Source organism: Macaca nemestrina, chromosome 10 (genome assembly GCF_043159975.1).
Source record: "Macaca nemestrina isolate mMacNem1 chromosome 10, mMacNem.hap1, whole genome shotgun sequence".
In the NCBI taxonomy this organism is placed as follows: domain Eukaryota; kingdom Metazoa; phylum Chordata; class Mammalia; order Primates; family Cercopithecidae; genus Macaca; species Macaca nemestrina.
Window position 1 is genome coordinate 109,329,431 of NC_092134.1, and position 24,008 is coordinate 109,353,438.

At 40.5% G+C, this 24,008-nt stretch overlaps 1 protein-coding gene and 1 long non-coding RNA gene across 3 annotated transcripts in view; one reads left to right on the forward strand and one right to left on the reverse strand.

Moving 5' to 3' along the window:
* Positions 1–24,008, forward strand: part of LOC105484283 (plakophilin 2) — a 109,739-nt gene that overhangs the window by 77,194 nt on the left and 8,537 nt on the right. For both annotated transcript variants that reach the window (XM_071071898.1, XM_071071899.1), the window contains exons 8-10: positions 381–545; positions 1,482–1,655; positions 20,969–21,122. In XM_071071898.1, coding sequence (XP_070927999.1) covers positions 381–545; positions 1,482–1,655; positions 20,969–21,122 — 493 coding nt within the window. The remainder of the gene's footprint in view (positions 1–380; positions 546–1,481; positions 1,656–20,968; positions 21,123–24,008) is intronic.
* Positions 8,835–23,746, reverse strand: LOC105484281 (uncharacterized). The gene is made up of 4 exons (XR_003018638.2): positions 23,124–23,746; positions 22,301–22,409; positions 11,622–11,687; positions 8,835–9,464 (listed from the first exon to the last, which is right to left on the reverse strand). It is a non-coding gene; the product is annotated as an uncharacterized lncRNA (long non-coding RNA).

The window sequence follows — 24,008 nt, forward strand, 5'->3', positions numbered from 1 at the left end:
TTCCTTCCAATTATTGCAATAGCCTCCTAGTTGGTTCCTATAAACAGTATCTCCTCCTCTTCTCCAATTCAGCATAGCTAGTAAGTTACGTATCTAAACTATAGAGTTATTCTGGACACACTCTTTAGAAAGTAAACTAAAAAGACTCTCCATTGTTTAAGAAATGTAGCCTCTACTTCTTAGCATCGCACTCCTGACTATTCATGATAACATTAGCTTTTCTAGACATACTCATTGCGATTCCCCCAGGCATCCCGCAGTTTAAGCACACCCAGTTGCATCTGGTAAACCTTGTAAGAGCTAAAGCCTGCGTCCTGTGATATCACACCTGCAAGGATGTCTATATGTATACGATCAGTATTCTTGTCCTGTTTTCTCAGGCCACAGAGAATTGTGTATGCATTCTTCATAACCTCTCCTACCAGCTGGAGGCAGAGCTCCCAGAGAAATATTCCCAGAATATCTATATTCAAAACCGGAATATCCAGACTGACAACAACAAAAGTATTGGGTGTTTTGGCAGTCGAAGCAGGAAAGTAAAAGAGGTATATTGGGAAGTTTTTGAAAGAATGAGAAAGAGAGGGAGATAATGAGAGAGATTCCGTGTTTGTGTATATGTGTATGTCTAAGTACTTGGTATATCTCGGCACTATTTTAAGTTATTTTAATTCTTACATCAACCTTTTGAGGTGTGTATTATTAATACCCTCATTTACCAGTGAGGAAACAGAGACACAGTAAGATTAATTTTCCTGGAATAATTCAGCAAATAAGTAGAAGAGATTGAATACAATCCCAGGCAGCCTGGCTCCAGATTTTCATTGCTACCCATGAACCATACTGCTTTATGCCTTATAGGTTAGGAAAGAAGCTTAATGCAGCATAGCTAATTGTATATAAATTGTTTTTATTAAAGTCAGCCCTGATATTTGGCTTTGGGCATTCTGAAAACCAACTTTGGACATACTAAAAGCAAACCTCATAGGAAGGAATACATATTTATTTCCATACTGATATGAAAACTAAAAGAATGTAACCTCCCCTCCTTCTCTGAGTATCATGGTATTTGTGGAGATCAGCTGGTAAATTTAGAACCCTGGTGCTATCCTGGACACTTTCACAAGACTGAGGGAACAGGCCTGTTTTTCTTATCTGCAGGGTGGTTGTGACTAATTTAGCTTTTAGCTCAACAGCAGACTGAAAACCATTCTAGAATGGCCTATCCTTAATTCTCTGAATTTTCTCTCACTGGGAGAAATATCAAGTTAGGGGTGTGGGGTGTTACTAGGAAGAAATAATCATCATGGGCTAAAAGTTAAGTGATTAGAAATTGTATGTATTTGCTTTTAAAATTTCTATTTCAAGGGCTTATGCAAATTATGAGCCTTTCTAGACAGTATTTCTGGTCTCCTGGTTTGAGTGTGAAATTGTAGACGTCACCTGACATGCATTAATTCTGGATTCCTTTTGTGTGTGGTCAGCAATACCAGGACATGCCGATGCCAGAGGAAAAGAGCAACCCCAAGGGTGTGGAGTGGCTGTGGCATTCCATCGTGATAAGGATGTATCTGTCACTGATCGCCAAGAGTGTCCGCAACTACACACAGGAAGCATCCTTAGGAGCTCTCCAGAACCTCACTGCCGGAAGTGGACCAGTGAGTATTGGGCCTGATTTCCTACTTTTTAAAATAACGATATTGTAGACATACCTACATTCATTTCAGAGACGAAACAGTGAGGTAAGAGACAAAGGTTTCTTATTTTAGTCAAGACAGTTCTCAGAAATTACAGAGGGTTTCAGTCTCAGCTTATGTGAAGTCAAGTCAGGCTGCTGTTGGTCAGTACTCTCAGTTACAGATTTCAGAATCCTGCCTCAAACCGGTTTAAGCAAAAAAGAGGAAATTTTTGGCTTATAGAACTGAAAAGTCCAGGGTGGGTCTTCTTTCTGTCATGACTGGACTTAGGTGCATCAGTGATTACAATTATGACTTTCTTCATCTTTTGGGCTTGGTTTTCCTCTGCTGGTTTTGTTCTCAAAGGTTCTGTCCATAGGGTAACAAAGACAGCCATGAATTATTTCAGGCTCACATTTTATCAGCCCAATGTGTCCCCCACAAGAAACAAACTACCATTTTCCCAAGAGTGTTGTTAAGAAGTTGGAGAGTAGCCGGGCGCGGTGGCTCACGCCTGTAATCCCAGCACTTTGGGAGGCCGAGGCGGGCGGATCACAAGGTCAGGAGATCGAGACCACGGTGAAACCCCGTCTCTACTAAAAATACAAAAAATTAGCCGGGCGCGGTTGTGGGCGCCTGTAGTCCCAGCTACTTGGGAGGCTGAGGCAGGAGAATGGCGTGAACCCGGGAGGTGGAGCTTGCAGTGAGCTGAGATCCGGCCACTGCACTCCAGCCTGGGCGACAGACCGAGACTCCGTCTCAAAAAAAAAAAAAAAAAAAAAGAAGTTGGAGAGTATGTCTCACGGGCTGGCTTGGGCCTCTTGCCCGTTTCTGAACCAGTACCTGTGTCTCTGAGGCTGCGATGTTCTAATTGGCAAGTCTGGGTCATATGCCCAGATTTGCACTTCCAGGGGATGGGTTTGATTGGATGAGGGCCACTACCCCTTGTACCACATGGGCTGAACTGGTAAAGGAGTGCTTCCTAATGGAAAATGAGACTGTTACTACCAAAGGAAGGAGGAAAAAGTGCTGGGAAGGCAAAAACAACAGCAGATGTCTACTGCAGTGTGGAGTTGGAAAGGCCATCTGTGCTTTTGTGTCCCAGAAATTCAGCTACAAAATAAAGAGCTGATCCTCTTTCCAGATGCACTTACTTTATACCAGCAAAGTCAAAATAATTAAAACAGTAAAAGCTTATTCACTTCCCCATGTATTTTATACCCTTCCTATATTTAAGGTATTCTATAAGTATTTAATGATTTAAACTAAGCTTGTATTATTTGCCTTGGTCATGAAACGATTAGAATGAACTCCCCCCAAGTAGCTCATTATCTGTGTAGTCTCCACTTATCTCTGTAGAGAAAAGGACTCTTGTAAGTAGCAAAAAATATTTATGTTTTACTTGAGAAACCATATTATTCTTTAATATGTATGTTTACACAGAAGCTTGTTCTCTGTTTTGAATAAAATTGTGAAATGCTAACACCAGTATTTCTCTTACCTTAGCATTGTGGTTAAGAATGCACCCAAACTTTCATCTGTTTGGCCTTCTGCAAAATGTACATTGAGAAAGAAACTGATAACTACCAGGGAGCCCTTAATGACACAGGGACACTAATGAATCATGTTATTTCCCATTTTCCTATGCTAGATTTCCCAAAACCATTTCTCTTACTTTGCTGAACTACAGAAGCCCTCTTATTAATTCCCAGCTAACATAAAAGAAAATTAAATAGGGGTGTGTGTGTGTGTGTATGTGTGTGTTTAAGCTTGCTGTGGTCTGAGTCTAGTTCAATATAAGCTAACCCTTTAAGCTTGGATTTTAGCTTCTTCCATTCCAGGAGCCTCCCACAGAATCCAGACCAGGAGTGCTTTCATTTTTCTGAGGTTACAGGGATATTTGTGCCACTTAAGCTCTGAATATGATTGTATTACGTAGTCCCTAAGTTTCTACGTTCATTTGCTGAACACACATTCTTTTGAGCATATTACATAACAGACACTAGCAGTTATGGTGTGGGTTACACAGCAGTAAATAAGACAAATCCCTGTGTTTGGTAATAGTCTTACTGGGATAAAAAACAGAAATTTAAAGTACTAGGAAAACTTTAAGGTACCAGGTCCATAAAGGACCTAAGTAAGGAAGATACCTTCATGCCCTAATTGTATCAAGGCATTTAGAATCATACCTAGCCTTAGGTATGACTATTGGCTATTTCCCTCCCTTCAGGAGGGAGTGTTTAAAGGGAGGCCTATACTCTCTCCTAAAGGCAGGGAAGTGGCCAATAGTCATACCTAAGGGGCCTAATAGGCCATCCCTAAAGGGAAGCTTACACTCAACTGATACTGATTCATATTCAAGGTTGTTAGAATTGGACTTGATTGGAGATTTATAAGAGAAAATCATTAGCAGCATGGGACAAATATGAAGCCCCTTTATTTTATTTTATTTTGTTTTTATTTATTATTGTTATTTTTGAGATGGAATCTCATTCTGTCACCCAGGCTGGAGTCCAGTGGCGCGATCTCAGCTCACTGCAACCTCTATCTCCCAGGTTCAAGCGATTCTCCTGCCTCAACCTCCTGAGTAGCTGGGATTACAGGTGCCCACCACCACACCCAGCTAATTTTTGTATTTTTAGTAGAGATGAGGTTTCACCATGTTGGCCAGGCTGGTCTCAAACTCCTGACCTCAGGTGATCCACCAGCCTCAGCCTTCCAAAGTGCTGGGATTACAGGTGTGAGCCACCGCACCCAACCTCCCTTTATTTTTTTAAGTTACGAGATGCTTTTTAAAATTTTGACATATGTGTTTTTTTAAAATCATTACTTTTCCTAATTTTGTATGCTTAGATGCTGTGATAAGATCTCTGGCTTTATAATTTCAAACAAGGAATCTTTGAATAGGAAAACATGAAAATTAGGTCATACACATAGTACCAGAAAATATCAAGTCCATTGGTCATATGATCGTAACTGAGATAGCACCGAACAATTAATGACGGTGTACTTTACTTGGCAAAGAACCCAAGCTGAAATAGCTTCCTAAAAGACAGATTATATAATTTACATACAAAAATTATGACAGTAATTTCTAGTTAGTACAAGTATGTTAGTTTAAGCTTTATTAGTTCAGATATAATGGTCACTCTAGTAGCAAAAGGATGGAATAATAAAATTTACTTATTTAGCAAGCTCTTTAAATATAATATAAATTAAAAGATTAAACATTGCATAGTAAAAGTTAAAAGTCATTGAAATAAAGTTTGGTATTTTTGTCTTAATTTTTTGAGATAGAGTCTCATTCTGTTGTCCAGGCTAGAGTGCAGTGGTACGATCTCGGCTCACTGCAACCTCTGTCTCTTGGGTTCAAGTAATTCTCGTGCCTCAGCCTCCCGAGTAGTTGGAATTACAGGCCTGTGCCACCACTCCCAACTAATTTCTGTATTTATAGTATAAATAGGTTTCACCATGTCAGCCAGGCTGGTCTCGAACTCCTGACCTCAAGTGATCTGCCCTCTTCAGCCTCCTTAAGTGCTGGGGACAGGCCTGACCCACTGTGCCCAGCCTGAAATAAATAGTTTTAAAAGCCCTTTATTTAATATCGATCAGAAAAAAATGAAACAGATTCCCTCAGCGGCCCCCAACCTTTTTGGCACCAGAGACTGGTTTCATGGAAGACGGTTTTTTCACAGACTAGGCTGGGGAGAGAGAGTTTCAGGATGAAACTGTTCCACTTTAGATCAATTAGATTCTTATAAGGAGCACACAGCCTAGATCCCTCACGTGTGCAGTTCACAATAGGGTTCGTGCGCCTATGAGAACCTAATGCCACCACGGATCTGACGGGAAGTGGAGCTCAAGCACTAACAATGCTCACTCACTGCTCACTTTCTGCTGTGCGGCGGGTTCCTAACGGTCCATGGTCTGGTACTGTGACCCAGGGGGTTGGGATCTTCTGCCCTACCGCATACCTTACCCAAAAATAAATACCAACAGGAATGAAACCTAAATATAAAAGTAAATACCAACAGGAATGAAACCTAAATATAAAAGGTAAAACAATAAAGATGCTAAACAATTACATGGAAGAATATCTTCATGACCTGGAATAGGGAAAGATTTCCTTAAAATGGACACAAAGAGGACTAACCTTAAAGTAAACATTTGATAAATTGACTAAATTAATAACTTATGCTATCAAAAGACATGTTAAGACATTACAAAGGCAAACCACAGAGTGGGAAAAGATTTTTGCAACATATGTAAGTAACAAACATGGGTATCCGGAAAATACAGAAGAGTTGAGATAACAATAAATAAACAAAACATGGACAGCCCAATAGAAAAATGAATGGACAAGAGACTTAAGAGACACTTGGTGAAAGATAACATTGAAATAGCCAACATAAATTCCCATGGCCAATGTCCAGAATGGTGTTTCACAGGTTTTCTTCTAGGATTCTTACACTTTGAGGTCTTAACATTTAAATCTTTAATCCATCTTGAATTAATTTTTATATATAGTAAAAGGCAGAGGTCCAGTTTTGTTTTTCTGCATATGGTTGGCCAGTTATCCCAGCACCATTTATTGAATAGGGAGTCCTTTCCCCATTGCTTATTTTTGTCAACTTTGTCAAAGACCAGATGGCTGTAGGTGTGGAGCTTCATTGCTGGGTTGTCTATTCTGGGACCTAATTAAGCAAAAGAGCTTCTGCACAGCAAAATAAACTATCAAGGGAGTAAATAGACAACCTACGGAATGGGAGAAAATGTTCACAAAGTATGTATCTGGTAAAGGTTTAAATCCAGAATCTGTAAGGAACTTAAAAAATTCAGCAAGCAAAAACCAAATAACCCCATTAAAAAAGGGAGCAAAAGACATGAACAGACATTTCTCAAAAAAAGACATTGCCAGTGGCCAAAAAACATGAAAAAACACTCATCATCACTAATCATCATTAATCATCAAATCAAAACTACAGTGAGACGCCGTCTCACACCACTTAAAATGGCTATTATTAAAAAGTCAAAACGCAACAGATGCTGGTGAGGCTTAGGAGAAAAGGGAACACTTACATACTGTTGGTGGGAATAGAAATTAGTTCAGCCACTGTGGAAGGCAGTTTGGAGGTTTCTCAAAGAACTTAAAACAGAGCTACCATTCCACCCAGCAATCCCATTACTGAGTAGATATCCAAAGGAAAATAAATTATTCTACCAAAAAGACACGTGCACTCATAGGTTCATCACCATGCTGTTCGCAATAGCAAAGACAGAGAATCCACCTGGGTGCCCATCCATGGTGGATTGAATAAAGAAAATGTGGTACATATGCACCCTAGAATGATATGCAGCCATAAAAAAGAGTAAAATCATGTCCTTTGCAGCAACATGGATGCATCTGGAAGCCATTTTCCTAAGTGAATTAATGCAGGTACAGAAAAACAAATACCACATATTCTCACTTATACGTGGGAGTTATTGGTTACTCGTGGACATAAAGATTGCAACATTAGACACCGGGGACTACAAGAAGAGGGAGAGAAGGAGGGGGAAAGAGATGAATAACTAACTCTTGGGTACTATGCTCACTACCTGGGTGACGGGATCATTCATATCACAAACCTTAGCATCACACAGTATACCCATGTCACAAACCTGCACATCTACCCCCTGAATCTAAAAGTTGAAATTTTTTTTCAAGGCCAATAAACATTTGAAAACATTTTTTCAACCTCATTAATGACCAAGGCAATATAAGTTAAAAGTGCTATTGCAAACAGTTGACCAGCTAAATAACAGTCATTCTCACATATTTATAAAAGCTAGAATATAGAATCTCTATTTGGTAGCGCTCATTGCTTATTTTCCTTATGGAGCAAATTATAAAGGTCATCCTACTTCACGCTTTCTTATTTCCCTCAGTGAATCAGAATTAGTGAAATTTTGCCATGCTGTCCCCAAGCTGAGCAAACAGCATTTAAGGAATCAGACCTCATCTACAGTCACATGTTTTCAATGATTGTTCTTACGAATTAACATGAAAACATTAATGCTCTTTATTATATCTAAGCATATATCATTAAATAGTGTAGTATGATATGTCTATAAAGCGAGATTTTAATTCTCAAGAAATTCTCATGTTTTAAAAGAAAACAAAAATTGTAACAAATATTTTGTGACTTTGATTCCTCATCTTGTTTTCAAGTACCTTCTGAGATGATAAATCTTCAGGGAAACTTGATAGCATATTATTTATACAATTCAGGTCAGTAAACATTTGTATAGGACCTATCATGTGCAAGGTACCATACAAGGCACTGAGGTGGAGAAAAGATGGATAAAATACATTCTTTCAAGAGGCTAATGAATGGTCTAGTAGGAGAGATAGGCAGTTTAGGAGAGTTGTAATCTAGAGAACTAGGGAGTAGTGGTAAGGAAGGAAGTAAAATGTCAGACTACAGAGGACTGTTTGAGCCGTACTAAGATGTTTGAACATCATTTGGAAGGCGATGGGGAGTCATGAAAGGGTTTAAATCTGAGGTGTGGAACATAATCAGATTAAATTTTACAAGGGTGATTCTGGTGTAAGGCTTTGAAACCCCCACTGGTGTTTAAGAAACAGCAAGTTTACTAGCAACATTGAGTTTCTTGTAGAGATTGGAGGCCATAATTTGCAGATTGGTTCTTCTGCAAATGCACTGTTTGCCCTAGCAATATTTGGTAGACAAGTATAAAATCAGAAAAGAAAAAAGTTAAATGAACCCCGTATTGCAGTTTTGATGGGTGAGAGAAAAATAAGCTAGCCTGACAAGATTGTTGAGAGTACTGGAATTTTTTTTTTTAAGATGGAGTCTCATTCTGTCGCCCAGGGTGGAGTCCAGTGGCACAGTCTTAGCTCACTGCAACCTCTGCCTCCCAAGTTCAAGTGATTCTCCTACCTCAGCCTACCAAGTAGCTGAGATTATAGGCGCCCACCACCACGCTCAGCTAATTTTTTGTATTTTTAGTAGAGACAGGGTTTCACTGTGTTGGCCAGGCTGGTCTCGAACTCCTCACCTCAGGTGATCTGCCTTCCTCAGCCTCCCAAAGTGCTGGGATTACAGGTTTGAGCCATAGTGCCCAGCCTGGAGAGATAATATTTAATGTGATGGTTCGTGCACTGTAGTCTAAATAAGAAATTTAAGACAGGAGAGAATTGATATCTTGAGGTGTAAGGAATGAAGGTCGGGTAAAGGGACTGAAGTTCTTGATGAGGCTGAAGAGAAACATGGTAGGAGGGAGAGCAAGGAGAATGGGAAAATGTGTTCAGAGCCTGACATTGATGAGTTTATGTTTTCGGAGGCAACATATCTCTGAGTGAACACAGGCTCTGTGTGACCATGGAAGTGAGTGGCTGATATATGGAAGAGATGGAAGTCAGGGACTGTGCGGGAGTCTAGGAACTGTGAGGTAATCATTTTGATGAGGTATATGAATAGGAGATGGAGAAGGCTGTGAACTGGGCTCCAAAGCCTCCAGCGAATATTGAGGAAAGAACAATAGGCCTTGTGATAGCATAGAAAATGCTGTGGGGGGTGATACAGCTGGACGGTGGTAACTCAGAAGAACAGGACTTATGCATTTGAGGGAAGACGGAATAGTGTAGAAGTGCAGCTGGGAAGAGACAGAAGTGCCAAATGTCCCTCCTGGCCCAGGATACAGAAGTGGTGTCCAATAGTCTCCTCCTTGGATGGCTACAGGGGAAGGATTCTTCTCAGAGGAGAGCAAATAGTCTAACAGAATGTTCTGCAAATTAATGAAAGACAAATTTTTATTTGTTTATAATAAAACAAACATTATAAAATAGTAATTAAATTCCTTTGAGTCATGGACACTTTGAGAGTCTAATAAAAGATATGTTTTAATAACTAATAAACAGAGTATTGCAACTGTATCTAACAATTAAATGTTTTCTTCCTCCCCCTTTTTTTTTTTCCCGAGATGGGGTCTTGCCTTGTCACCCAGGCTGGAGTGCAGTGGTGCAAACATGGCTCACTGCAGCCTTGACCACCAGGGTTCAAATTATTCTCTCCCACCTCAGCCTCCCAAGAAGCTAGAACCACAGGCACATACCACAACACTGGGCTAAATTTTTTTATCATTTGTAGAGATAAAGTCTCACTATGTTGCCCAGGCTGGTCTCAAACTCCTGGCCTCAAGCAATCCTCCCACCTCAGCCTCCCAAAGTGCTGGGATTACAGGCATGAGCCACCAGGCCTAGCTTCTTCCTGCTGTTTTTAATATTGAAAGAAAAAAAGATGCTGACTAAATTATAAAAACAATAAGACATGACAATTATTTGTTTCATTATATATTAAGCAGGCTCAGTTTAAAGTAAGTTGATTAACATTAAAGTCATATCCAAAGGCCCAAAATGAACTTGAAATGATTCTACTTCCCAATGTTTATATATTTTCTCCCACTGATCTGATATTCCTGTTCCTAAAATCCAGACATCCATATGAGAGTTCACAAGGGGTCCTTATGGCTTAGACTATTTGTTTGGTTGGTTGTTTTGGGGTTTTGTTTTTAGTTTTTTGCTTTGGTTTTGTTTACATTTTTGTTTTATGTTTGTCTGGTCACTATTGGGCTAACACTGACCATTATTTAGATTTATAACCTTCAATCTTGTGATGAATTGGTTTTGAAAACTGCAGGCTACACTTTTTTATTTCTCTAGTAAGCTCCTGGAAGTCAAGACATTTTATATTTTCAAAAATACAATTCTCACCTTCAGACTGACTGTGCTTGCGATAGTTTACAGCTACAGCCAGGAATAACAAATGCAAGGACTGTGATCAGTTAACACGGATTTGACCGAATATAGATCCAAACTTCTAAGTGGGTTACAGAAAGTCAATTGGCAGGTCGTTTGTGTGGAAATAGTGATGGGTTTTCCCATTTAAAAGTTAATAATGGCTGGGCGCAGTGGCTCGTGCCTGTAATCTCAGCACTTTGGGAGACTGAGGCAGGTGGATCACTTGAGGTCAGGCGTTCAAGACCAGCCTGGCTAACACGGTGAAACTCTGTCTCTACTGAAAATACAAAAAATTAGCTGGGCGTGTTGGCGGGCGACTGTAGTCCCAGCACTCAGGAGACTGAGGCAGGAGAATGGCGTGAACCCGGGAGGCAGAGGTTGCAGTGAGCCAGGATCACGCCATTGCACTCCAGCCTGGGCGACAGAGCAAGACTCCGTCTCAAAAAAAAAAAGAAAAAAAAGTGTAAATTAATTAACCTGTGTAAATTCCCAAAACTTGAACAAGAAGAAATAGAAAAGATGACTAATTATCAACCGGTAAATGAACTGAAATGATAATGAAAGACATCTCCCTTTAAGATTTTTTTCTCAGCTCAGTTAGCTTTCTGGGTGAACACAGATTCCATGTCACCGTGGAAGTGAGTGACAGATATGCAGCAATGTAGGTTGAGGATCCCTAATCCAAATTTTCAAAATCTGAAATGCTCCAAAATCCAAAACCTTTTTAGCACCAGCATGATATCATGCGTTGAAAATGTTATACTTGACCTTGTATGGCGAGTCAAGTCAAAACGCAGGCACACAATACACAGTTTACTCGGCATCCCCAAGCAGAAAAGAAAAAAAAAAACAAATCCCTCCCAGCTCCCTTCAGCTGCCATATATCTTTTCCACAGACACCCAGTTTCCCCCATGCAAGCAAGCACACCCACAAAGGATAGTAAAATGGCGTGTGTGCAGGCCAGGCATGCTGATGGCAGGTTTCCCACAATGCCCCACATGGAGCCAAAACCTACATGCATGACTCAACTGTGTTTGCTTGCTTACTCTTTGCTCTGTGGTATAAAGGTATTGCTGAAAATGACAAAATGACCTACAGATACCCCTCAGGGTAACTGATAAAAAGAGGAAGCATTTATGTTTACCTCTAGCACAGAAAGCCAAGCTGTTGGAGAAACTGGACAGGAGTATATGAAACATCCATATATGACCTGAAGAAAACAGAAGGATACATTGTTGAAGTTCTGTGCGAAACTGATTCACAGAAGTTAGTGAAAATTAGAAAACTGCATAAAGTCAAACATGAAGATCTTGATCATGTATTGAAAGTGTGGATCTGTCCACGTCACAGTGAACACATGCCACATAATGGTACGCTGACCATGAAACAAGCAAAGATCTTGATGAACTGAAAATTAAAAGGAAATGTGAATAATCAATAGGCTGGTTGCAGAAATTTAACAAAAGACACAGCATTACATTTTTAAAGATTTGTGATGATAAAGCATCTGCTGATCACAAAGCAGTGAAGAAATTCATTGAGTTTGCCAGTCATGCCTAATGAAAATCTGAAGCCAAAACAAGTCTATAATGCTGATGAAACATCACTGTTTTGGCATCATTGCCTCAGAAAGACACTGACTACAGCTGATGAAACAGCACCTACTAGAATTAAGGCTGCCAAGGACAGAATATGCCGGGATGTGTTAATGCATCAGGCACACATAAGTGGGGTGATAGATAAAAACTTGTGTCCTCACTGTTTTCAAGGAGCAAGTTTCTTACCAGTCTGTTATTATGCTAACAGACACGGAGCACCAGGGACATCTTTTTTGATTGGTTTCACAAACATTTGGTACCAAGTGGCTAATGCTTGCTGCAGGGAGACTCGACTGGATGATGACTGCAAGATTTTGTTATTACATGACAACTGTTCTGCTCATCTCCCAGCTGAAATTCTCATTTTAAAAATGTCTGTTCTATGTACTTTCCCTCAAATGTGACTTCATCATTTTAGCCATGTGACCAGAGTATCCTTAGATCAATAAAGAGTAGATTAAAAAAACACTTTTCTTGAACAGCATGCTGGCTAGCAGCGGTGGTCAGAGGTGTGGGTGTGAGAAAGTGTTCAAAAGGAGTTTAGCCTGAGGATGCTCTATATGCTGTTGCCATTGCTTGAAACAGGTGTGCATGCCTGGCACAACTCTGGCCTACAGCTATGTCCAGTGGTAATGATAAACGAGATGGTGGCTTTGAAGGATTATATATGTCAAGTGAGAAAAAAAAGATGGCTGAACTCCTTACCTTTGCAAAAAAATAGACTTCATAATCCGTCAGTAAGCTGGAAGAAGTGAATACTATAAGAAGTTTTTAACATTGATAACAAGGCTCCACTTGTTCATTCATTGACCAATGGTGAAATGGCCAAAATGATTCTGAATAAGGTAATCATGATAATAGTGATGTTGTTAACACTGCAGAAAAAGTGCCTATAGATGACAGGGTGAAATTGTGTGATGGGCTTATTGAAGAACTAGAGCAGCAGGCATTCATAACAGAACAACTCATTCTATTTATAAAATCAAAGAGAGACTGCTAAAATAAGAGCCATTGTTGAGTTGGGGACCAAGAGGGCCCATTAGAAGCAGCTGCAGCCCACAGCACAGAGAGGAATGAAAACGTCGAGTGAATTCAGCACCTTCAGCTGAAATATCCAGGTTCTCACACTGGGACTGACTAGACAATCATCCTGACCGGGAGAGAATAAAGAAAAGCAGAGTGGGCCGGTGGCCCACCCAGGAGCCTCACGGAGCCAAAGGAACCCCCACCCCCAGCAGAGGGAAGCAGTGACTGATTGTGCAACCCGCCCAGGAAACCATGCTTCTCCCACAGATCTCTGCAACCTGTGGATCAGGAGATCCCCTCATGAGCCCACACTACTAGGGCCTTGGATCCAATAAACAGAGCTGTGTGGAGCCTCAGCACAGGTACACACAGAGACAAGAGTTTTACATACTCCACCCTGGAATTCCCAGCAAGGTGACAGATCCCTTTGTACATTCCCCTAGGAAGGGGGCTGAATCCAGGGAGCCAAGCAGCATTGTTCTGCGGGCCCCACTTCCACAGCACCTCACAAGTTAAGACCCACTGGCTTGGGAATTCCAGCCAGCCAATGGCAACACAGTGAGTCTGCCTGAAACAGGAGGGAGTTCCCTGGGGGAGGGGTGGCTACTATTTCTATGGTTTGGTCAACTGCACATTCCAGCCTGCCAGCTCCAGAGAGTCTGGGTGGTCCAGATGAGGAAGGGATACCCCCCCACACACTGCACAGCTGCTGTGCCAGATTGTGCCCAAACTGCTTTAAAGTGGGACCCTGATCCATTCCTCCTCACTGGGCAGGGCCTCCCTGTGGGGGGCCTTTAATCACTCCAGCCAGGCTTATATGGACAGAGAGCTCTGATCTCTCCCTGGGATGGAGCTCCCGGCAGGAGGGGAGGCCGCCATCTCTGTGGTTCGGTCAACTGAGCTGTTCCAGCTTGCCTACTCTAGAGAGTCTGGGCAGTCTGGATGAGGAAGGGTCCTCCCAAACACAGCACACCTGGTCTACAGCCAGACTACTTCTGTAAGCAGGTGCCTAATTCCATTCCTCCTGACTAGGTGAGACCTTTCAATAAGGGCCTAATTCCATTCTTCCTGACTAGGTGAGACCTTTCAATAAGGGCCTAATTCCATTCTTCCTGACTAGGTGAGACCTTTCAATAAACCTCCGAAAGGAGCATTTGGGCCAGAAGCAGGTCAGTACCCACCCTGGGATGGAGTGTCCAGAGGAAGGAGCAGGCTGCCATCTTTGCTGCTTCACAGCCTTCACTGTTGATACCTCCAAGTACAGGAAAAGCAGAGGCAACTAAGGTCTGGAGCAGTTCCCCAGCAAACCACAGCAGCCTGTGATTGCTAACAGTCAGTAGCCTGACTGTGAAAAGAAAAAAAAAAAAACAGACAGAAAACAACAACAACAACATCAACAAAAAAGACCCCACAGAAACTCCTTCAGAAGTCAGCAGCCTCAAAGGTCGAAGGTAGATAAGCCCACAAAGACGAGAAAGAATCAATGCAAAAACACTGAAAACTCAAAAAGACAGAGTGCCTCTTCTCCTCCAGATGACTACAACACCTCTCCAGCAAGGACTCAGAACAGCGATGAGGCTGAGATGGCTGAGTTGACAGAAGTAGGCTTCAGAAGGTTGGAAACAACAAACTTCGCTGAGATAAAGGAGCACGTTGTAACCCAATGCAAAGAAGCTAAAAATCATGATAAAACAATACAGGAGCTGATAACCAGAATAGCCAGTTTAGAGAGGAACATAACTGACTTGATAGGGCTGAAAAATATAACATGAGAACTTCACCGTGCAATCACAAGTATCAATAGCAGAATAGACCAAGCGGAGGAAAGGACCTCAGAGTTTGAAGACTATCTTTCTGAAATAAAACAGGCAGACAAGAATAGAGAAAAAAGAATGAAAAGGAATGAACAAAACCTCCAAGAAATGTGGGATTATGTAAAGAGATGGAACCTGTGACTGATTGGGGTACCTGAAAGAGACAGGGAGAACAGAACCAAGTTGGAAAACACACTTTAGTATATCATCCCAATAGAATTTCCCCAACCTAGCAAGACAGGCCAGCATTCAAATTCAGGAAATGGAGAGAATTCCAGTAGGATACTCTATGAGAAGATCATCTCCAAGACACATACTTATCAGATTCTATGTCAAAATGAAAGAATAAATGTTAAGGGCAGCCAGAGAGAAAGGCCAGATCACTTACAAGGTAAGCCCATCAGACTAACAGCAGACTTCTCAGCAGAAATCCTACAAGCCAGAAGAGATTGGGGGCCAACATTTAAAATTCTTAAAGAAAAGAATTTCCAACACAGAATTTCATTTTCAGCCAAACTAAGCTTCATAAACAAAAGAGAAATAAGATCCTTTGCAGACAAGCAAATGACGAGGGAATTCATCAATACGAGGCCTACCTTGCAAAAGCTCCTGAAAGAAGCACTAAATATGGAAAGGAAAAACCATTACCAGCCACTGTGAAAACACACTGAAGTACACAGACCAGTGACACTATGAAGCAACCACATAAACAAGTCTGCAAAATTACCAGTTAGCATCATGATGACAGGATCAAATTCACACATAACAATACTAGCCTTAAATGTAAATGGGCTAAATGCACCAATCAAAAGACACAGAATGGCAAGCTGGATAAAGAGCCAAACCCCACTGGTGTCCTGTCTTCCATCTCACATGCAAAGACACACTTAGGCTCAAAATAAAGGGATAGAGGAAAATTTACCAAGCAAATGGAAAACAGAAAAAAGCAAGTGTTGCAATCCTAGTTCTGACAAAACAGACTTTAAACCAACAAAGATCAAAAAAAGACAAAGAGGGGCATTACATAATGGTAAAGGGTTCAATTCATCAAGAAGAGTTAACTCAGCTCTGGATCAAGCAGACCTGATATCTACAGAACTCTCCACCAAAAAACAGCAGAATATTCATTCTCCTCCTCACCCTATAGCACTTACCCAAAACTTGTTCATATAATTAGAAGTAAAACACTCCCTAGCAAATGCAAAAGAACCGAAATCATAGGAAACCATCTCTCAGATGACAGTGCAACCAAATTAGAACTCAAGATTAAGAAATTCATTCAAAACTACACAAGTACATAGAAATTGAACAACCTGCTCCTGAATTACTTGTGGATAAATAATGAAATTAAGGCAGAAGTCAAGAAGTGATTTGAAATTAATGAGAACAAACAGACAGTCTACCAGAATATCTGGGACACAGCTAAAGCAGTATTAAGAGGGAAATTTGTAATCCTAAATGCCCAGATCAATAAGCTAGAAAGATCTCAAGGTGGCCAGGCATGGTGTCTCATGCCTGTAATCCCAGCACTTTGGGAGGCCGAGGTGGGCAGATCACAAGGTCAGGAGATAGAGACCATCCTGGCTAACAAGGTTAAACCCTGTCTTTACTAAAAATACAAAAATTAGCCGGGCGTGGTGGTGGGTACCTGTAGTCCCAGCTACTTGGGAGCCTGAGGCAGGAGAATGGCGTGAACCCAGGAGGCAGAGCTTGCAGTGAGCCAAGATTGTGCCACTACGCTCCAGCCTGGGCAACAGAATGAGATTCCATCTCAAAAAAAAAAAAAAAAAAAAAATCTCAAGGTAACAACCTAACATCACAACTAAAAGAACTAGAGAACCAAGAGCAAACAAACCCCAAGGAAAGAAATAGCCAAGATCAGAGTGGAACCGAAGGAGATACAGACACACACACACAAAACCCTTCAAAAAATTAACAAATTCAGGAGCTGTTTTTTTGAAGAAAAAAAAAATTAATAAAATTATCTGCTAGCTAGACTAATAGAAAAGAGAGAAGAATCAAATAACACAATCAGAAATGATAAGGGGGATATCACCACTCACCCCACAGAAATACATACAACCATCAGAGAATACTATAAATACCTCTATATGCATAAACTAGAAGATCTAGAAAAACATGGATAAACTTCTGGACACATACATCTTCCCAAGACTGAACCAAGAAGAAATCGAATCCCTTAATAGACCAATAATGAGTTCTAAAATTGAGGTGGTAATAAATAGCCTACCAACCACAAAAAACCCAGGACCAGACAGATTTACAGCTGAAATCTGCCAGAGGTACAAAGAAGAGTGGGTACCATTTCTACTGAAACTATTCCAAAAAATTGAAAAGGAGGAACTCCTCCTTAACTTATTGTATGAGACCAGCATCATCCTGATACCAAAACCTGGCAGAGATACAACAACAAAAAAAGAAAACTTCAGGCCAATATCCCTGACAAACATTGATACAAAAATCCTCGGTAAAATACTGGCAAACTGAATCTAGCAGCATGTCAAAAAGCGTATCCACCACCATCAAGTGGGTTTCATCCCTGGGCTGCAAGGTTGGTTCAACATTTGCAAATCAATAAATGTGATCCATCACATAAACAGAACTACAGACATGATCTACAAACAGAACTACCACATGATCTCAATAGATGCAGAAAAGGCCTTTGATAAAATTCAGCATCCCTTCAAGGTAAAAGCTCTCAGTAAACTACTGCCCAAAGCAATTTATAGATTCAATGCTATCCCCATTAAACTACCATTGACATTCTTCACAGAATTAGAAAAAAATCTATTTTAAAATTCATATGGAATTGAAAAAGAGCCGAATAGCCAAGACAATCTTAAGCAAAAAGGTCAAAGCTAGAGGCATCATGCTACCTGACTTCAAACTGTATTACAAAGCTACCATAACCAAAACAGCATGGTACTGGTACAAAAGCAGACACATAGACCAGTGGAATTGAATAGAGAACTCAGAAATAAGACTGCACACCTACAACAATCTGATCTTCAACAAACCTGACAAAAGCAAGCAATGGGGAAAGGATGCCCTATTTAATAAACGGTGCTGGGCGAACTGGCTAGTCAAATGCAGAAAATTGAAAGTGGACCCCTTCCTTATACTTTATACAAAAATTAACTCAAGATGGAGACTTAAATGTAAAACCCAAAACTATAAAAACCCTAGAAGAAAATCTAGGCAATACCATTCAGGACATAGGCAATGGCAAAGATTTCATGACAAAAACGCCAAAAGCAATAGCAATGAAAGCAAAAATTGACAAATGGGATGCAGTGAAACTAAAGAGCTTCTGCACAGCAAAAGAAACTATCATCAGAGTGAACAGACAACCTAGAGAATGGGAGAAAGTGTTTACAGTCTATCTGCCTGACAAAGGTCTAATATCCAGTGTCTACAAGGAACCTAAACAAATTTACAAGACAGACAAAAAAAAAAAATTAAAAAGTGGACAAAGGACATGAACAGACTCTTCTCAAAAGAAGACATACATGTGGTTAACAAACGTGAAAAAAAAGTTCGACATCACTGATCATTAGAAAAATGCAAATAAGAACCACTGTGAGATACCATCTCATGCCAGTCAGAATGGTGATTATTAAAAAGTCAGAAAAACAACAGATGCTGGTGAGGTTGCAGAGAAAAAGGAACGCTTTTCCACCATTGGTGGGAGGGCAAGTTAGTTCAACCGTTGTGGAAAACAGTGTGGTGATTTCTTAAAGATCTAGACGCAGAAATACCATTTGACCCAGCAGTTCCATTGTTGGGTATATACCCAAAGGAATATAAATCATTCTCATATAAAGATACATGAATGTGTATGTTCATTGCAGCACTATTCACAATAGCAAAGACATGGAATCAACCCAAATGCCCATCAGTGATAGATTGAATAAAGAAAATGTCATACATACACACCATGGAATACTGTGCAGCCATAAAAAGGAACAAGATCATGTCCTTTGCAGGGACATGGATGGAGATGGAAGCCGTTATCCTTGGCAAACAGAAAGCCAAGCACCACATGGCCTCACTTATAAGTGGGAGCTGAACAATGGGAACACGTGGATACTTGGTGGGGAACAGCACACACTGGGGCCTGTTGGGGACTTGGGGGGATGAGGGAGAGCATCGGGAAGAATAGCTGATGTGTGCTGGGCTAGGTGATGGGATGATCTGTGCAGCAGACCACCATGGTACACATTAACCTATGTAACAAACCTACACATCCTACACGTGTACCCCTGAACTTAAAAGTTGAAGGAAAAAAAGCCATTGTTAATGAGGCAGATGACTCTAGAGGCAACATTTTGCAAAACCATCCAACAGAATGCCTCCTCATCCCTGAAGGACCCAGTTCCTCATCCCTCAATTGCTTTTCATGTTTCTTCTCACCGGAAAAAAACAAACAAAAAACAGTAGACAATAACCTTTGCATCAAAACACAGCACGGTAGTTAGAGACAGAAAGCCTGCCATTGTCTGTCGCTGTTAGACTGCTGAGACAGGTATTCTCGTGATGCTACTGTGCTGCTTAGTTACCTGAACACATTATTTTTTTTTAACTGTTTTAATGGCATACCATATTTTTAACTGTTGAGTACAGGTGTAAGAAAATGATAGCCTATCGTAGTATATGAATTCAGAGTCAGGAATAATGGTGATGCCAAACAACCACAGATTGTCCATGTGGGTGGCTGAGATAGTGACACCTTTGCTTTCTGATGATTCCATGTATACAAACTATTTCATGCGCAGAATTATTACAAATATTGTATAAAATGACCTCCAGGCTATAAGTATAAGGTGCATATGAAAGATAAATGAATTTCATGTTTAGACTTGGTTCTATCTATCCCCAAGATATTTCATTGTACATTTGCAAATCTTCCAAAATCTGAAAAAAACCCAAAACACTTCTGATCTCAAGCATTTCAGATAAGGGATACTCAATCTGTATGGCTAAATTCTACCAAGCCCAAAAGAAGAGATTATTCTTGTATTACACAAACAGCTAAAGGAGATAGAAAAAGATTAAATACTACCCAACTAACTTAATGATGTTAGTATAACCTTGATTCTAAAAGTGAAAAGGGTAGTACAAGGAAAAGGTTAATCCATTTTATTTATAAACACAGATGCAAAAAAATGTAATAACCTAATTAAATCCAACATTGCATTGCATTACATTTATTTGTTTGTTTGCTTGTTGAGACAGAGTGTTGCTCTGTCACCCAGGCTGGAGTGCAGTGGCACGATCTTGGCTCTCTGCCACCTCTGTCTCCCAGGTTCAAGCGATTCTCCTGCCTCAGCCTCTTGAGTAGCTGGGACTACAGGCACGCACCACCATACCTGGCTAATATTTTTGTATTTTTTAGTAGAGACAGGGTTTCACCATGTTGGTCAGGCTGGTCTTGAACTCCTGGCCTCAGGTGATCCGCCAGCTTTGGCCTCCCAGAGTGCTGGGATTACAGGTGTGAGCCACCACGCCCAGCCCCAAGATTGCATTTAAATGTACTGAATAAACAGTTTTTATCTAGTAATTGACTTGAAAACCTAATTTAGACTAGTTTCATCACAGTTCTAATTTTTAAAACATCTTCAGCCGGGCATAGTGGCTCACTCCTGTAATTCCAACACTTTGGGAGGCTGAGGCAGGTGGATCACCTGAGTCAGGAGTTCGAGACCAGCCTGGCCAACATGATAAAACACCATCTCTACTAAAAGTACAAAAAAATTAGCTGGGTGTGGTGGCACACACCTGTAATCCCAGCTACTCCGGAGGCTGAGGCAGGAGAATCACTTGAACCTGGGAGGTGGAGGTTGTGGTGAACTGTGATCGCACCACTGCACTCCAGCCTGGGTGACAGAGAGATACTCCGTCTCAAAATAAATAAATAAATAAAATAAAAATAAAATAAAACATTTTCATCAACCTCTGGTAATCTACAGAAAACTTAATATTATCATGAAATCAAACACAATAGCACTTATAAGATGTGTCTCACAAAACAGATGCCGACGTCAGTGGCTCAGGCAGTTGTCCAGAAGGAAAATGGCCTGCAGCACACCCGAAAGATGCTGCATGTCAGTGACCTAAGTGTGAAAAAGACAGCCATCTCGCTGCTAAGAAATCTGTCCCGGAATCTTTCTCTGCAGAATGAAATTGGTGAGTCGGTATAAGTATCTATGTGTAATATGTACATGCTGAAGATACAATGCAATGAAATGTAGTCTGCATCCCCTCCCGTTCACAAAGATGCACTGGAAATGGGAGTAAGGAGTAGGTGATAAACTGGCCTGCCTTTTCTGCCGCCAGATATCACAAAGAGGCTTTCTCGGTGGATCTCACCAGAGATTTTTTTAAATACCCAACATTTTTTTTTAAATTACTACAAAAGAAAAATTTTAGAGCATACTAATAATTAACAAGATAAGTAATACTGTTGATATTTTTCACTGGGTGGCACCCTCAGTCACACCATCCAATGAAGTCTTTCTAATCCATATAGTTGTCTTTCAGAATGTTCTCTCGGTGGCTCTCTTAAGCACCATAATTCTAGAACATTTGAAAAACACATGTAGTGGTAGTTTACTTTAGTAGTTTGGCAGTGTGTTGGACATAAAAAAAAATGGATAAGCAGATAATCACAATAGAAAGACAAAAAAGGAGTCACTGAATATAGCAAATTTGGCATCTTTTTTTGGGTAACTGCGATGAGACATATTTTGCCTTTGACTGTATTATTGACTGGGATGATAATGGCGTTACATTATCAAATAACATAATTTTTTATTTATTTGCTTATACCAAGAAGTATGTGATGTTTGTTGTATCAAGTAGAAAATTACAAAATGAGATGATAGAAAGATAATGCTAAAATTAAACATGCTTCGTAATGCTCTATAAATAGGTCGTTTCTAACAACTCAAACTCAGTTTTTCACAACATTTCACAAAAAATATAAACAATATTTTGCTTGTTTTAATGGATTAGATTTTTAAATATGCACACAGATAGCCCCAGAGATATTGAAGGCTGCAGTTATGTTTTAGTAATGTCATTTTCAAAGCCAGCCAGCCGCACATTTGACAGGAGCTTTTATACAATGGTTTCATGCTCATTATGAGTAGAGACAACCTGGAACATTCTCAGTGAATCTGAAAGAGACCTCGCCATAGGCACTCTCAAAATTATTAAAATGCTCTCCCCGTGGTCTTTTGTGCTGAACTTCAGTAGAGGTGTATTATCCTTCCCTTTTTTGTTCTTTTCCCAAATGAAAAATTGACTCCATCTTTAAAACACCGCCAAGGTAAACAATGGCACTGTACACATTAAGCACCTACCTTCAGGGCAGGAATGCTGTTGGCCTCAGGCTCTGCAGTCCCCTAAATGTTGGGAAGGTATAGCCGTAGCCACCTGGTTTATAGTAGATGATTCTGTTGATACACTTCACTTTAAGGATAACAGAGAGAAGAGGCTTCAGCAAGATAAATGCAATTTTAAAATTCCAAATTGGCTTCATGTCAAATATATAAGTAAAAGGACTTCTCTTAATTCAGAATTTTAATAGCCAGACATAAGTGAAAATCATCTTGAATACATGCTTTGTGTTTCTCACCAGAGCTTTCTAAGCCAGGTAACTTTCCCTGTTCTCACCTGCAATAAGTTGTTACGTTTTACTTACATCTAGAGAAATAAACTTGAAACTTACATTTTCTCAAAAACTTAAAGACAGGCAATGGGGCATGGTAACAGAATAACAGATTTCACACAGAAGACACGGGTATGTATCTCACAGTGCTACTTTGCCAGTCAAGGCTTTCATTCTGTAGTTTAACTTATTAAAAGGAGGAAGCCTTCTGATAATAGCATCCATTGAGAGCTTACCACATGCGCAGTACTATAATACACTTAACATGCATTGATTCATTCCCTCAAAATAACCCTGTGACATAGACATTATTATCTCACATTGCAACTTAGGGAAAAACAAATAGAGACGTTAAATAGCTTGCTCAGGCCATAGAGCCATAAAGTAGCAGAACCAGGACTGAAACTAAAGCCCTCTGGCTTTAGATGAACACTGAGCTCTCCACAGTATGCTGTGTGCTTGAACCACAGTCAAAAAGAAAGAGTTCAGGCCTGTGAGCAGAAAGTATGTCTTACCTGTCAATCAGGTCCAGGTATTATGATGACATATCATTCAGTGCCTTTTATTGAGTACTTGTCCATTTCAGGAATGATGATCAATGCTGGAAACATAGAAATAAGTAAGATAATTGGCTTCAAGGAACCCACAGCCTCATTTGAGGTTGAGACAGTCACACAATTCATTACAATCCAGTATCACAGAGAGAGAAATGTGCTTCAAGATGCCACGTGAACACAGATGAAGGCACACAATAAAATTAGGCAGTATTTGTTAATTCCTGATCAATGCAACACATATTCGGGAACTGTGGGGATCAGCAAAAGCAAAAGATGCATGCTCTCTATCTTTTAAGAAGAGTCGCCGGGCGCGGTGGCTCAAGCCTGTAATCCCAGCACTTTGGGAGGCCGAGACGGGCGGATCACGAGGTCAGGAGATCGAAACCATCCTGGCTAACACGGTGAAACCCCGTCTCTATTAAGAAATACAAAAAACTAGCCGGGCTAGGTGGCGGGCGCCTGTAGTTGGGAGGCTGAGGCCGGAGAATGGCGTGAACCCGGGAGGCGGAGCTTGCAGTGAGCTGAGATCCGGCCACTGCACTCCAGCCTGGGCGACAGAGCGAGACTCCGTCTCAAAAAAAAAAAAAAGAGTCTAAAGTGGTTAGAGGAAAAAGAGGAAAACATACATGAAAATAACTATTACAAAAAGTTTAAGCACAAGTTCGCATTGACCAAAATATGTACCACAGGACAAGTTCCGGTGGACTTGTCAAATAGTAATACCTTTTTAAATTGTCCAATAAGTTTTTGGGTACAGGTGGTGTTTGGTTATACAGATAAGTTATTTAGTGATGATTTCTGAGATGTTGGTGCACCTGTCACCTGAGGAGTGCACACTGTGCC